At 37.6% G+C, this 17784-nt stretch overlaps 1 protein-coding gene across 2 annotated transcripts in view; it reads right to left on the bottom strand.

Moving 5' to 3' along the window:
- galnt9 (polypeptide N-acetylgalactosaminyltransferase 9) overlaps window positions 1–17784 on the bottom strand; it is a 184756-nt gene that overhangs the window by 65356 nt on the left and 101616 nt on the right. For both annotated transcript variants that reach the window (XM_055198580.2, XM_055198579.2), the window contains one exon: window positions 13708–13882. In XM_055198580.2, coding sequence (XP_055054555.1) covers window positions 13708–13882 — 175 coding nt within the window. The remainder of the gene's footprint in view (window positions 1–13707; window positions 13883–17784) is intronic.

Here is a 17784-nt window from a genome sequence, read left to right as displayed (position 1 = left end):
GTCTTATTTTACTGACCGCAGTCAATTTGTTTTTATGGGTGGACATAGGTCCAAAGTTGGTTCTGTACATACGGGGGTCCCACAAGGGTCAGTACTGGGTCCCTTACTTTTTAGTATGTATATTTATCCACTTGGTCAGCTACTTAGATCTCTGGACCTTAACTATCACTTTTATGCTGACGATACGCAGATCTATATTCATTCAAGGCCAGGGCAACATGTGGACATTTTGCATCTCTCTAACTGTATTACTGAGATTAAGATTTGGATGTCTAATAATTTTCTGTCCTTAAATGGCTCTAAAACGGACATTATGCTCCTAGGCTCTCCTCATCAACTGCGAAGTGCTGATGGTTCACCTACCCTGTCTATTGATGGTGTCACCCTGGCGTTTCAAACTAAACTAAAAAATCTTGGGGTCATTTTTGATGCGTCGCTGTCATTTGAGCCTTTTGTTCAGAATACGGTTAAGACATCGTTTTTTCACCTTAGAAATATAGCACGTTTACGTCCCATGTTGTCCTTTGCTGTGGCTGAGAAGTTGATAAACTCCTTTGTTTTTTCTCGTCTGGACTATTGTAATGGTCTTTTAGTAGGAGTATCTAGATCATTACTTAACAAACTCCAATACTTACAAAATTCGGCTGCTAGAGTACTGTCTGGGGTCAGGGCTGGAGATCATATTACCCCTGTCTTGAAGTCTTTGCATTGGCTCCCAGTCAGGTACCGTATTGATTTTAAAGTCCTTATGTTAACCTATAAGGCTTTGCATGATCTGGCTCCTCACTACCTAACTGATCTTTTAATGCCTTATACTCCTTGTCGTAATCTGCGTTCCTCTCAAAGTGGACTCTTAGTTGTGCCTAAGACACGGCTTCGCTCCAGGGGTGACAGAGCATTTTCATCCTATGCTCCTAAGCTTTGGAACTCTCTTCCAGCTGACATAAGGGAAGCAAATACTTTAGAGACTTTTAAATCTCGTCTTAAAACGTTTTATTTTAGGATTGCTTTTACTTGATTATTTTATTTTTCTTATTATTTTTGTTATCTATATTTTTTGTATTTTTAATGTGTTGTATTCTCTGTAAAGCGCTTTGAGAAAGTCACTTTTAAAGGCGCTCTATAAAATAAAGGTATTATTATTTCTTCTCCTCTTTTATGCCGTTCTTTTCTTCTCCACACTGTCTGAACTGTCGTATGTAGCAACTATGTACATAAATGTCTATGGTCCATGCTGGTGCAATTGTGTTTCTGGAGCATAATTTAAAAAAGATCAAGACGCCGATTTATTGGAAAAACAAACATAGACATAGGTTGACAACAGAAACATTAAAAAAACATCCTTACGGATGACATTGACCTTGGAAATTGAACTTTCCATTCTTTACTTTAACTGTTTAACTTAACCAAACACTTTCTTCTCCTCTTTTAGGCAGTTTTTTTTTCTCTACACTGTCCGAACTGCTGTATGTAGCATCTATGTACAAAAATATGTCTATGGTCCATGCAGGTGCAATTGTGTTTCTGGAGCAAGATTTAAAAAAGATCAAGACAGCGATTTATTGGAAAAACAAACATAGACATAGGTTGACCACAGAAACGTTCAAAAAAAAATCCTTACCGATGACATTGACCTTACGAATTGAACTTTCCATTCTTTACTTTAACTGTTTAACTTAACCGAACACTTTCTTCTCCTATTTTATGACGTTCTTTTCTTCTCTACACTGTCCGAACTGCCGTATGTAGCATCTATGTACATAAATATGCCTATGGTCCATGCTGGTGCAATTGTGTTTCTAGAGCATAATTTAAAAAAGATCAAGACGGCGATTTACTGGAAAAACAAACATAGACATAGGTTGACCACAGAAACGTTCAAAAAAACATCCTTACGAATGACATTGACCTTACGAATTGAACTTTCCATTCTTTACTTTTACTGTTTAACTTAACATAACATTTTCTTCTCCTCTTTTATGCCGTTCTTTTCTACTCTACACTGTCCGAACTGCCGTATGTAGCATCTATGTACATAAATATGTCTATGGTCCATGCTGGTGCGCTTAAGTGGTGGCAGGGACTAATTTGCATATTATTTTTTTATAGTCTGAGCTTGTGTGATTGAGTAGAGGTGGGGCTTAGTTTGCATATTCATATCTATGGTCTGAGCTTGTATGATTGAGTAGAGGTGGGGACTAATTTGCATATGCTTAGATCTACGTATACTAAATAAGGCAAGGGTGTACAGTTACATTCAAGTTATTTTAAAGCATGAAGAATTACTTTTTAAGTTGTAAAATATATCTTTTGTGTCCCCAGAGTATGTATGTGAAGTTTTTTCCCAAAATACCATATAGATAATTTATTATGTTAAAATTGGCACTTTGTAGGTGTGAGCAAAAATGTGGCATTTTTGGGTGTGTCCTTAAATGCAAATGAGCTGATCTCTGCACTAAATGGCAATGCATTTTGGATAGTGCAAATTAAAGAGTGGTATTATCCCTTTCTGACATCACAAGGGGAGCCAAATTTCAATGACCTATTTTTTCACATGCTTGCAGAGAATAGTTTACCAAAACTAAGTTACTAGGTTGTTCTTTTTCACATTTTCTAGGTTGATAGAAGCACTTGGGACCCAATTATAGGACTTAATCATGAAAAAAGTCAGATTTTCATGGTATGTCCTCTTTAAGTGATAAAATTATCAACTACATGGGGACTTTAAAATAACCATTTGTTATCTTTTTATAGTCTACATAAACATTTTCCAGTAACCTTTAGTGCAACAGAAAAGTTTTTATGAACAAACTTTTTGAAATCTTTATTTTTAAGCGGGTACTGAACCTCAAAAACATTCCAAGCCACTTTGGATAAAAGCGCCCGCTAAATGCATCAATGTAAATCAACATTATGTGTATAGGGATGCAAATGCACCCTGCAATAATTGTGTCTTGAACATTTGACTATTCTGAATCGTGTGCGGCAGGGATATCACCTCTCATTGTAAGCTATTAGCTCCGCTTTGCAAGTGTTTGGAGCTTCCATGTGACTGACTCCAGAACAGCTCATCCCTCATACTTCATTAGCTCTAATCACTTCAAATTTTCCATCTGGAGTTCTTCATCAGGTTCCAGTAGATTAGTGTGGTAAAAGGTGAATCAACAATTATGTAAAACAGTTCCAGGAAGTCTTCAATAGGACATGCAAACAAGAGAAAGCAGCAGAGGTCTCCAGTTCTGGGCTCACACACTGGCAATATCACATCTGAATAAATTACAATCTCTATAAAGGTATACACATATACATACTATATGGAACACAGTATGCAAAGCCCACAACACATTAAGAGACAATAAAATCATGATTAAATGTGCGTATCATATTTAAAGGGGACATTTCACAAGACTTTTTTAAGATGTAAAATAAATCTTTGGTTTCTCCAGAGTACATACGTGAAGTTTTAGCTCAAAATACCACATGGATAATTTAATTTATTATGATTTTACTCCACATAGAAGCTACCCATACAGCCCAAAATATGTTTTAAATATATGCAAAATACATTTTGTAGAAAGCTAAAGCTTAATTTAATATATTTTTGAATTTTAAAATATATTTAGTTTTAACTTTCAAATATAAACTAGGGCCGGGCATAGAATAATCTAGATTAATCTCATACAAAATAAAAGTAATTTTTTGCATAATATATGAGTTTGGGCTGTGTGTAAATAGTATGTATATTTAAACACGCGCACACACACGCACACACACGCACACACACGCACACACACGCACACACACGCACACACACACACACACACACACACACACACACACACACACACACACACACACATATATATATACAATTAAGAAATGTTTTATTTATATATTTGTTTTTTACTTATATAGAATATATAAAATATAAATAAATAAATATACATATATAAATGTTTCTTAAATACATGCATGAATGTGTGTGCATTTATATATACATAATAATTATTATACAAAGCACAAACTTATATGTTATGCAAAAAATAATTTTATTTTTTAGATTAATCTATACCCAGCACTAATATAAACATATATTTTAAAATATTTTGCACAGGCAACAAATACATTTCTAATATTACAACCCATTCCTGGCCAAAATATAAAAGTTTGTATAAAATGTATAAAGTATAAGTTAATGTATAAGTATGTATAAAATTATCTAAACATTATAAGTATATTTTTGCAGTTGAAAATATATTTATTTTTTATTTTTTCAAACCTTTTATGTATGTTTACAGGTTTGTAACATACAAATTTTATTCCAATGCTATGTGTATATAAATGCTTTAAAAAATTTAAATATATAAAAAATGGCCAAAAAATATATTAGTGAAAATACATTTTTGTAAACATATTTCAAAATATATTTCAGTACATATATTTTTGGCCATTTTTTATATTTTAAAAAACCTTTAAAATTATATTTGAAAATATATTTTTTGCTGTATGGGCATGGTCTTAAAAAATAAAGGTGCTGTAAAATGTTATTCACAACAATGCCATAGAAGAACCATTTTTGGTTCCCCAAAGAACTATTTCTTATAAACTAAAATACCTTTTCTACTACAAATAAAACCCTTTGTGAAACAAAAAGGTTCTTCATAAGTTAAAGGTTCTTTATAGAACCATACAGCCAAAAATGGTTCTTCTATGCCATAGTGTGCACCTTTATTTTCAAAGAATGCAAATCAAAGCTTTGCCAGTCCAGCTGCTTTCCTGTGATCACATTTGCATGCTGGCCACACATCTACTTAAATAAAAAAAATATTATTGCTAAAAACACTGTTGCATGGTACAGCCTAATGGTTAGAGAAGTCGTCTTATAATCAATACCTTGAAGGTTCAAACCCTGCACTGGGTGATCTTCGAACTATTACCATTAAGCATTACTTGAGGAGTCATCGATTTCGTCCAAACGATCGAAAGGTGATTTCGATTGTGTAACCTGCACACAGAAAGTGTTTCATTGCGAGGAGCAAGGCCGTGAATCCTTGGAGGATTGTTTAAAAAGTTCATGCGGGCTCCTGAAAAGATCAGGCCTGTAAAGCTGCATATTGATTAATGTTTTCATTGAGACGCTGAGGTCAGAGAGAATAAAAGCTGGCCTTTAAATGATGGCCCAGTCGGTAATCTAATTACAACCCAGTTCTGCCGAAGGAGCCCTAACATCCCTCATGCATAAACAGCTACTGTAACCATTGCTCCAAACAAAGCCCTTTAATGTGCAGAGTATAAACGCCCGCATTATGCGTTAAACAAAGAGTTCAGATTTGAGTTGAACATTGCTAATTGAGTTTAGCAAGACTAATGAGTAATTAGATGGAAATAAATAAATTGTAATAATAATTTCTGTATATGTTTTTATTGAAAGACAGGCGGATGGAAAATGAGTTTTGAATAAAATACAGTTTGTGATGTAGTGCATGTAAAATATATATTAATCTTATAAAATCGGCTACACAATATCACCTTGGTAACTGCAGTGGGATGCAAGAGAACATAACACTATTTTTACTTTTATTAAAGGAAAACACCACTGGTTTTCAATATTTTAATATGTTCTTACCTCAGCTTAGACGAATTAATACATACCTATCTTTTTTTATGAGTACACTTAATCTTTGTACAGCGCGTCGTGAATGTGTTAGCATTTAGCCTAGCCCCATTCATTCCTTAGGATCCAAACAGGGATGAATTTAGAAGCCACCAAATACTTCCATGTTTTCCCTATTTAAAGACGAGTAAGTATGGTGCCACAAAATAAAATGTGGCAATCTTTAAGCAGATAAAAAATGAGAACTATATTGTTTGGCGGAAGAGCACTTCATTAGCAGAACTTGAATACATATTTGTGATTTCATGTCATTTAAAACAATATCAATTGCTTGCTTGGATATTTTTAAAAGTTATTAATATTCTGCATAAAGAGCCAATGACCTCAGTAACAATATGTCAACAATTTAATTTCAGTAAATGATTGGATATGACAAATAAAGTCATTTAAACAATTATAAATATCATTTATCTGAACTGAAATCTGCCAATGTTGTCTGCCAATGCTCTCTAATCACATCCACTAAAATGATGCACAAACTCAAAGGAGACTTACCTAATTTGCCAACTTAAATCTTACACCTGCCAGAACACGGCCACTCAAATGCAAAGCTCGCTCTGGCATGTGTTCGATACAATTTAGCACAGCACATTTTCTGATTCCCCTCACCTGCCATAATTACTGTCAACATTCAGTCTCGCATTTTGGGAATTCAAAATGTCAGATCAGGCATCTGCCATTATTACTCCGTGAAGGAATGTAAAGACACATTTACTCTTTAAAAGAATCGTGCTTATTACAGCGTATATTACAAATGTGCTTTAAATATGTGGAATCCACAGCAATTCACTTTTACAAAGTGTTTGGACATAAATGTGTGAACACAACCACCCTGCAATAAAAAAACCCCAACCAATCCTTTTTTAACCCCATTTAAACCAAAGCAGTCTCATTATACACTCACCTAAAGGATTATTAGGAACACCTGTTCAATTTCTCATTAATGCAATTATCTAATCAACCAATCACATGGCAGTTGCTTCAATGCATTTAGGGGTGTGGTCCTGGTCAAGACAATCTCCTGAACTCCAAACTGAATGTCAGAATGGGAAAGAAAGGTGATTTAAGCAATTTTGAGCGTGGCATGGTTGTTGGTGCCAGACGGGCCGGTCTGAGTATTTCACAATCTGCTCAGTTACTGGGATTTTCACGCACAACCATTTCTAGGGTTTACAAAGAATGGTGTGAAAAGGGAAAAACATCCAGTATGCGGCAGTCCTGTAGGGGAAAATGCCTTGTTGATGCTAGAGGTCAGAGGAGAATGGGCCGACTGATTCAAGCTGATAGAAGAGCAACTTTGACTGAAATAACCAATCGTTACAACCGAGGTATGCAGCAAAGCATTTGTGAAGTCACAACACGCACAACCTTGAGGCGGATGAGCTACAACAGCAGAAGACCCCAGCGAAAGGGGGTCAAACACAGTATAAGTATGGTGTTTCTAATAATCCTTTAGGTGAGTGTACATGCTGTTTTGTTTCACTTGTTAACACTAATAAAACCCCGCCCACGGCCACTGACTTACTGGTTAATTTTACCCCAAAATTTTCTAAATGTGTTTGTTAGCACATTTTAGCTCTACTGTGGCAAAAGATGCTATTTTTTCCACGTAATTCAAATCTATTATAACTAAAAGTGTTCACTGTCTGTTGGTAAGGGAGCGAGGAGCTGTAGCTCATTAGCATTTAAAGGTACACACATAAAAACAGTTTTCTTGCTTCCACACAAATAGGGGCATTTTGGACATGCTATAACAAATGATCTGTGTAAGCTTAACTTTAAAGACACATTCTAGGCACAACTAAGACTTATATTACATCTTGTACAAATTTGCATAATATGTGGACTTTAATTTGAATTTCGGTCAGATGTGGTATGGTTGAAAACTTGTCCCAAACCTTTACACAAACTATCTCTATTACACACTCTGACTCACAGCGTAAAAGTTGAGCCAGATCCTGAATCTTCTCTCTAACAAGGTCGTTTTCTGGCCCACATAATCAATCTCTGTTATTGGTCTCAGCCATCCGATATAACCATAATATGAAGTATAGGATATTTTGGCCTCTTTGCTTATGAATATATTTTTAAAGGTCAAAGGTCACTACAAAAAAGGCATTTTGTACACAAATCAGATCCAATTTAGCAGCAATGTGGATGCACAAACTAGCGCGGGGTTAATTGTAACATAGACATTTTACATGGCTGAGGAATCTGTGCTTTTGGTATTTTTCTCTTAATGTCAGATCTCCTGCAAATTTGTGAAAAGTTGTTTTTATGGTGCTTTTCCATTGCATAGTACCCCACGGGTTGGGTCGGGTCAGCTTACTTTTGGGGACTTTGCCACTGGATACAATACGTAGTACCCAATACTTTTTTTTAGTACCACTTTTAAAGTGGTCATTTGAAAAAAAAAAACATGTTTTGCTTGGGTTTCAAGCGATCTGAGCTGATACAAAAATGTGACCTGAAAACACGGTAGATCACTGATTCATATGAAGACAGAGGTAGTGATAAACGTGATCTATTTGTGGTGGTCAATTTTGATTTTGTGGCGAACTGACAAATAATTAATGTATGGGAAACACTGCATTCCAATGATGTTCGCTCCCACTTTTTGTATGATGTCACAGCAGAAGGCAGCAAATATAACAACATGCCTATAATCCCTCCCTCTGTGAAGTGGTACTAAACTCAATAGAAAAGCTAACCAAGCCAAAGTAAGGTGAGCTGACACGACCTGACCCATGGGGTACTTTGCAATGGAAAAGCTCCATTCGATTTCTAAAAGAGTTGCTTGTGTAAAGTTTCCTGCACACCACAAAATATGATTAATCTAAATCAATCATTGTTTGAATGATTGAGCCAAAACCAAAATACGTTAGCTTGTGCCCGGCTCTCTCCATCACTTGTTTGGACTGAGCTTTGTGTGCTTTTCTACATAAGAGGCCAGTGGCATAGTGTACAAGTAATATGTTAGAAAACAAATGGCATGCACTATGTACTGTAGTTTACTGTACACAGCCTTGTTCTCCATATTTCAGACAAACATGTGGTGTTTAAGCTCCAAACTTACACCATTTGTTAAACCAAACATCATTGTCAAACTGTACAAACAAAAAGAGCAATAGTGCCACAATGTTTATAGGGAAATCATCCTACGAGTGGCTTACTCACATATTCAACTGATATTACTCTTAGCCCCCAGTCACATTAGCTACAAGAGACGGGCTACCATTCATTTTCAATGGAAGTGGCCGTTTACCGGCGACAAGCTCGCCGCTGCACGAGCAAGGCGGGTCCAAAATAGACAAGCAGGCTATTTTATGCAAATGATGAGCGACGCGACAAAGCGACTGCCAATCGGAGTGAAGGAGCAGCGTGACGTAGGTCTGTGGTCAAGTCTGAGAAAATAATTCAAGATTGCGGAAAATGCGTATTTACATATATCTGATAAGTTTGGCATTTTATCTCATATATTTTGTTACTTTTATCGAGAAATAAATACTTTTAAATCCAAAAACACCATTCTTGTAACTTAACAATACCTCTAAAGTGACTTTTGATACTGCTTTTAGAAACTAGCCAAGGAACGCCCATCAAGCGAGTGCGTGTCGCTCGGTGTCGTTTACTTTTGTAGCTAATGTGACTGTAGGGTAAGAGAGGACAAAGCATTGGGTTATGGAACAGATCATCCAAAATAAACCCCAAAAATGAAGTCATTTACGCAAACTAATGTCGTTCCAGACTTTTTTATATTTACATTACATTCAACACAGATTTTTTCAATACAAATGTAGTTGATATTAGTGACAACATCTGTCAAGCTCCAATATGGAGTTGGCAGATTGAAACTACCAGAAAAAATTATATAGAGAAGACATCTTCTAAAGACCTTTGATAACTTTTCCTGAGAAACAAACCTAAATTAAAGTCAAACCTTCCCTAAAATAACATAATGGGGTGTAATTTATATGCCATTGGTGGCACATTTCTGCACATTACACAGAGATAGAAGTAAAAATGTTTTAACATTGATCAAATGATAAAATCTGAAAACATCAAACATTTCGAAAAAGCTAATGAATAACAAAGCTTGTTTACACTATCGTGGGACATGTATCTACAGATTTTATGAAAATATCTTTTTGGTTTGGTTATTGGACTCTCTGAGAAGATCATAACACATTTTATGGATTTCAGGTTTCTGGTGTATCGCTGTGTTTTTCTGTTTAAATGAAACTGAGGTCCTCAGGAACCCGAGGCAGAGAAGTGAACAAAATGAAATAGAGAGAGAGAGAGAGAGAGAGAGAGAGAGAGAGAGAGAGAGAGAGAGAGAGAGAGAGAGAGAGAGAGAGAGAGAGAGAGAGAGAGAGAGGGTGGTGTGAGACATGGATATCAAGAGATGGAGGCATAGATACAAAAGATCAGATAATTGACATATGGATATGAATGGGGAACAATGGAGAGAGTAAAAAATGTGACACAGATCAAAAGTTTACAGGAAGACAGCTGAATGAAACAGCCGAATGTTTCACTTTGCACCTTTAAGACACTTTGCACCTTTTCACTTTTTACATTGTAAGGGATCTCAGGTTTCGGAAGGACAACAAAACTGCAATCGTTCCCGCGTTTAGGACACAATATGTTAGGAGAGCGTTGCTAGAGTATGAATATATTGTATTGCAATATGTAGCGTTTAAGTATTTACATTAAATCAAAACTAAACAACCAATTTGTAAATAAATAGAAAGTTTATAAGAAAGAGATTCACACTTGAGAACTGGAATCTTGGCCTAATGACCTAAACCCAAGAACTCAGGTGAACAAGAAAAGCAAAGGGGAAAAGGCAAAAGCCCAGAGCTCATGCAAACCTTGACCTTTATCCTCTATCCCTTGACCATGTGACTAAACCCAAGATGATACATTCAAATTGACAAATCAGAAGATCACCTTTAACCCTCACAGTACTTGACCAAACCCAACATAATCCATTCAAACTGACCTATCAGAAGATCACCTTTAACCCCCACTGAAGGAACGACTCTGCCAATAGTCAATAAGCACAGGAATGCAAATGGTACAGGATGGAAATGGGGGTTGTGGTGGAATAATAAATTCCTATATTTTCAATCTTACAACATTGCATATGTAAAATAAAAGAAACATTTTTAATAAACTTTTTTTAAACCGACTGCATGTTTTCAGTGTGCAGACAAATTCGGCTATTTGGTCTACTCCATATTTTTAACCGAAAACTGAAAACGAACTAAATTACAATACATGTATGCATTCAAAATATGCTTTTATCCAAATTACTTTTAAATATGGTCATGGATTAATATGGACCTTTTTAAAGGCCAAATGCATTCAAGTCTATGTACAGTAAGTAAAATGGTCCCAAGCTGTCAATGGGGCATTACCCTTTAAAAAGGTCCTAATATGTACCATTTGGTAGATGTATATACATTTTGTACCAACACTAAGGTACTTATATGAACTGTTTTGTACCAGTACGTACAAATATGAAGTATTTAGGTGCAAAGGTGTAGGCTACCCCAGTGACAGCTAGGGACCACTTTTTGGCCATTTTTTTTCTGACAGTGTATGGTGTAGTGTTAAAAGATGTAGAACATGGTCATGCGCATGGCCTATAGTAATACGCAAGAGTGTAGGCAATTTAAAAGTAAGAATAGGTTCCCATACTAAAGTGTTACAACTTTTTTCACTTATTATAACCTTCTCTATTAAAATTTTAGTTTAACAATTTTGGAAATTATCTCCATATATGTCAAAAATCAAAAAGTATGCTTTCTGTTCAGAATGAAACTCTATGTCCAAACCTTTAATTTTTAATCACTGATATCAATTCTCAGTCAGCTGCCCAATGACGTAGACACACATGAACAACGTTTCACAATACAGCAGCTGTGGATAATAGACTCAAGTCATGAATAATCAGTAATATTCATACAGCGACCTCCTACTGTATTCATACAATCACAGCTCATTCTGGTCTGTTCCTGTAGGGCTCAACAGACTATCAGCATTCTCTCACAATTTGAAAGTAAAGTATATCATTGCTTTACTGTAGCATGCCATTTAAATAAAAAATAATTGTCCATTATTTGATTAACATTACTACTACCAAGATTGATAAAATAACATAATGTTTGTGTCAGAAAAAGGGTAAAAAAAATAGTGTGATATGAAATTAAATGCATATTTCTTCAAGTCATCTTCTTGTGCATCTCAGGTGAGCATTACTTATTGTACACGTTTCTCAAGCACACACAGAAAGAAAAACATTTAAATGAAATGATAATATATCTTTTAGGTAAGGTAAATGGAAACTGAATTTATACTGAGATTTGGCTTAAGTAAATATCTTTCCGGCCGCAGATTCAGCATCATGTTCCTGGGACCAAGGCTTCCTTCAGAGATCATCTCTCCATTAAATGTTTATGTTGTGGAACAAAGAGGAAAAGCTCATTAATGGTTAATCCATAATTCCCAAATGGAGGTCATACTACCCTAGCGGGAGTTCTTAATTAGATTTCATTGCTGTTAGGTCAAAGGAGGTGACATACAATGGATGCCTTCCTTCATTTTTGTGAGTGCAGTGGAAACCTCGACAGCTCAGCACATTAAAGCTGTTTCGTGGTTTTTCATGCAGCAAAAAGTGCATTCATTCTTTATTACCGGCTTACAGGAATAGGAAAAGAAAAATAAGCTTCAACTCCTGTAGCTCAGCTGGTAAAGAACGATGCAGTCAACATTTAAAAAAAATAAAGGTTCCTAAAGGGTCCTTTGTCTTGCTGTATGGTTCTATAAAGAACCTTAAATGTTTGTATAAAGTCATTTCAGATTATTGTTTCTACATACAATATAAATGTGAACTATACATTATAAAGACTGTGAACTATGTAGTACTAAATTGTGGAGTTTCACCATTTCTGTGTTCAGGATTATTTGGAGCCTAGCACAATCGCGGGCATACATTCAGGTTGTAGAGGTATTTGAAAGTTAAGAAAGATGGCACCTTTTCTGTGAGTGGGTGTGGTTTCAGCGCCAACAGTGGACACGCCCCCACCCTTTTTAGAAGAGTCAGGGTTCCCACACCTTAGTTAACTTCAAATTCAAGGACCTTTCAATGACTTTCCAGGTCCAATACCCTCAAATTCAAGGACTATTTCAAGTGAGAGCAAGGTTACATCGTTTTACCTTTTAAGATACATTGTTAAAGTTCCCTTTTGAGGGAACTTGTGCTGTGTCACTGCGGTGACACTTTGGGGACGCCTCCAGGGGTAAGTGCATCTGAATGCATATATCAAATTCAACCAATGGTGAGGCTTAAAAACAAAGACAGGGTGACATGGAAGCCAGGAAGTATATCGCTATCTGAAGTATTGCCAAAGATGGCGTTACAGGGATGCAGAAAGTGTGGCAAGGGAGACGCAGCGTCTCGTTCCCTTCTCAGGGAACAACAGTTACATTCGTAACCAGAGACGTTTCATGTGTCAAATACAACTATGCAAAAAAGCATTTTGGTATGAATCAACATTCGCATACAGAAGATATAAGCATGTAAAGGGAACAGTTTAGCACGTGTGCTTAAAAAGGCCAATTTTTTTTTATATATAATCCTACACTACACAGGGAATAATATGGATTTTTTTCATAAAATAGATTAAATAGAAAAACCAGTGGGAACCCTGAAGAGTAAATGCCATGGGTTTGATTGCCAGGTGATGCATAAGCTGATCAAATTAAATGTACATGCTGCTTTATATAAAATTATTTGAATCCCACAACCAACCAACCTTACTGTCTGACAAACCAGTTTGACCAACTCAGTATTGTTGGGGTGGACTCACCGAGTATGTTTGATCCCAAAGTACGGTTCATTTGGCTAGTGCAGTATGCTTAAGCGTTAAGCGCTGAGAAATTAACTCTTTACTAGTCGAACATCACTGATATTCTGAGCGCTGAGACAATCTCCCATTAATAATAAAAATCTGAATCCCACTCACCAGCCTGTGTTGAACTCTACGTGGGCATCAAAAAAGCCGACGACAGGAGCGGTGGCGGCGTTCCAGCCGTGAATCCTCGCCCGTATGAGTCCCTCACGTTTACTGTTTCTCACGATCTTCACCAGTCCTGGGTATCGCTTATTCACATAATGATCCAGATTGAACTTCAGCTCCACTATAAGACAAAACAAAAATGCAGCTATTTCACTTTTTACAAAAAAAAGTATTTTTGTACCATTCTTCTTTATTAAGAAGGTTATTTATCCTTAATTAGGTTTTACCCTCATCATCAACCAAGGATTAAAATCGTAAATTATAAAACTTGAAAAATTAGTAATATAAATTATTCCACTTATTTTGAAATGATGACATCATTTATGCAAAGGGTAAAACCCTTACAATAACATTTTATAATTAAATTGCATTATTTAACATCTGTTAATAATGCATTAGCTTGAATAAACAATTAGCTTGAACAAGACAGCATTTAATGTTCATTTCAGCATTTACTAATACATTTTTCACAACCAGTGGCGGCTCGAGACTGTAAGTGTTCGGAGCGTCCGGAGTGTCATGTGTGCCAAAATATGTGTTCTGCGTGTTGAGAGATCTTGTGTGAATTACGTGTTTTGTCAAAATAAGTGCCTGCTGCACACGCATCAAAACTGTTTATGATACAAGAGACGCTCACGTTCACAAAATACACGCAAGACACTCCCTTAACAGTAAACTTTGATTACGCATGAAATTATGTTAGTATCTGGTAAATGCGAGCGTCTCTTTTATCATAAAGCCTTTAGACGCAGCAGGCCCTTAGTTTGACAAGACACATGTTGCACACAGGATCTCTCAAAGCGCAGAACACATATTTTGAAAAAAGGAAGCACACACATGACGGGCTACATACATGTTGTGACAAACTTCACATTGAGCGCCCTCGAAACCAGAAGTGACCGGCCGCCACTGTTCACAACTAATCAAAAGTCGTAACTGTTAACATTACTTAATGCTCAATTAACTAACATGAACAATAATATTGGCATTAACTAACATTAACAAGAATTAATATATGTTGGAAAAACTATATTGCTCATTGTTAGTTTAAGTTAGCTAATGTTAGCTAAAGTTAGCTTTAAGTTAATGCAATGCTAACTAATACAACCTTATTGTAAAGTGTTATTATGTTTCCATACATCCTATATTTAAAACTCTAAATATAAAACTATGATAACCTATGCAAAGCATGAAATAAAGAAACTATTTCAGTATTACTTGAGTGGAAATATTCATTTACAGTTGTGAGATCATTTTGAGGCTGTTTACACTTGGCATTAACATGCGTTTTCGTCGATCAAATCACAAGTGGACGAGGTTAATGCCAGTTGTAAACGGTGTTCAAAACGTTTTGAACGCGTCCACTTTCGACCACTTTCAACCACATTCAGAGGTAGTCGAAACCCCTTTCGATCGGATTGCTTTTGTAGTGTAAACGCACGATTGGTTGAATGTGTTCGAACAGCCACACGCGACCGCCTTCTCTCCGCCCATTTATCTAATCTGAGGTACTGAAAACAAGTTTTACGTCTTTTTTTTTTACTTCTGGCGTGAACACAAGGTGAACAGCGCTATTTTTAGCCTTTCGTTGATAAAACTAAAGCGTCTGATCTCTGTAGTTTTGTTTTAAAAAGCATGTGAAAGTTGCACGATCATATTTCACCAACTGCGCTAAAATTCAGAGAAAGCTCTAATATATACATGTACAAAACACTGTTCAGCATGTTTACTTGCTAAACAAGCAGTGGACTCCGACATAACATTAGTTCGCGTCCATATAAACTCATAATTACTCCCGCTTGCATTTGAATGACAGCAGAGAGACTCGCCCACTGTCTCAACAGACCGCCCCCTCACAGTATTCAGGACAGAAGCGGTCGTAAGTGGACAAAAGAGACGGATTTATATACCAGGTGTAAACGTAATGTGTCTCTCTCGTCCACTTGTGATCTGATTGATGAAAACACATCTTAATACCAATTAAAGAGTTCACACTTACAAATAAGTCAGATAGAATTAATGATATGCGTATTTGGCGTGCTGTCCGAGGAGAGGGCTCTGAGCTTGGCATTTGGCCCGAGCCCGGAGCACTCCTCAACAAAGAGAGGGCTCCGGGGTCTGTATTAGGCCCGAACCCAGAACACCCCCCCGTATTCAGGTTAGGAAGTAACCAAGTAAGTGTGAGGAGACGGGGTGGTGGAGGGATGCTAAGAACTGTCGAAGAACGTAGGTGAGTTGGCTGCATGTTTATATATGCTTCCACTGATGCCGATCAGGTGGACGCCTGATTGCTGATTGTTGACAGCTGGTCGTAATTACTAGATCGATTGGCAGATTATTTGAACGTGCTCCTCTCTAACTTTGTTAATAAAACATCATTTAAAGAGTTCACACTTACAAATAAGTCAGATAGAATTAATGATATGCGTATTTGGCGTGCTGTCCGAGGAGAGGGCTCTGAGCTCGGCATTTGGCCCGAGCCCGGAGCACTCCTCAACAAAGAGAGGGCTCCGGGGTCTGTATTAGGCCCGAACCCAGAACACCCCCCAAAAATTGCAAACTAATGTCGGACAGCAGCCGGAGGTTGTATTGGTAGCCCCCCCAAAAAACTTGCAGAAAGTGAAGTTGGAAAAATAAAATTTTTGTTGGAGGCAGAGCTCCTGCGGGAGCGGAGGAAACATCAGCGATGCAGCGGTAGAGAAATGATGTGAAATTAACCCCCCAAAAAAGTGAAGGGTAGGAGAAGGTATTTGCAAAATCGAGCGTGACTGTTCAACCGGGAGGGCTCTCGCAGCATCCGACGGGGCTTGATGCTCACAGCATCGGACTGGTAAGCCCCGCCAGCAGTTGAACAGGACGCGCAGCGCGAGCGTGATTCGGGATCGAGTTTAGCCGTTCAACCGGGAGGGCTCTCGCAGCATCCGACGGGGCTTAATGCTCACAGCATCGGATGGGTAAGCCCCGCCAGCAGTTGAACAGGACGCGCAGCGTGAGCGTGATTCGGGATCGAGTTTAGCCGTTCAACCGGGAGGGCTCTCGCAGCATCCGACGGGGCTTAATGCTCACAGCATCGGATGGGTAAGCCCCGCCAGCAGTTGAACAGGACGCGCAGCGCGAGCGTGATTCGAGATCGAGTTTAGCCGTTCAACCGGGAGGGCTCTCGCAGCATCCGACGGGGCTTAATGCTCACAGCATCGGATGGGTAAGCCCTGCCAGCAGTTGAACAGTAAGCTATTATGAACGGCACTAGCGTGATTGGGGATCGAGTTAAGCCGTTCGACCGGGAGGGCCCTCGCAGCATCCAACGGGAGCTTTGGAAGAAAATGCTCACGGCATCGGACGGGTAGGCCCCGCCTGCAGTCGAAATGAGGGTGCCCACTGCATTCGGTCGGGAGGGTTCGACCAATGCTTCAAAGGGGGCTGGGACACGGGAAAAGCCCCTTGCCTCCTATGAATGGGGAACCCACGCCAACACGAATGGGAGCATCCGGCGACGTGCAAATCAGCACGAGTTGTGAGAATTAACGATTAATTGGTTAAGGCTTGTTACACGTGATGTGGAAGCGGCTGGATCTAAGCATGGGCCGGTAACCGGTTTCAAGGTATACTGACTGAGGTTTTAAAGGCTCGAGGTTTCAAAACCACTAACATTTCTGTGATACTATTTCTGAGGCATGAGGTGTGTTTATACAAAAATTATTAAATCATGTCATGTAATTGATTTGATGTTTACATTTAATATATATATATATATTAAAGAATATTATAATTTAAGTGCTTTATTTTAACCTGGAATACACGTGTTGCTTAAAATAAAATGTACGGTATTGTCCAGTTGAAAAGTTGTTTGTATACACAGACATTTGAAAACAACATTTTAGTGTTGCTATGGCAATACCGCAACACTGAAATCGTGGTATTTTTGCTTGAGGTTATCATACTCTCAAAATCTCATACCGGCCCATGCCTAGCTGGATCTGTTGTAGATTTGAAAGTTTGATGACCAGCGGCCCAGGGTTTGAA

This window comes from Misgurnus anguillicaudatus, chromosome 22, assembly GCF_027580225.2.
Source record: "Misgurnus anguillicaudatus chromosome 22, ASM2758022v2, whole genome shotgun sequence".
NCBI lineage: Eukaryota > Metazoa > Chordata > Actinopteri > Cypriniformes > Cobitidae > Misgurnus > Misgurnus anguillicaudatus.
This window is presented reverse-complemented; position numbering and strand designations above follow the sequence as displayed.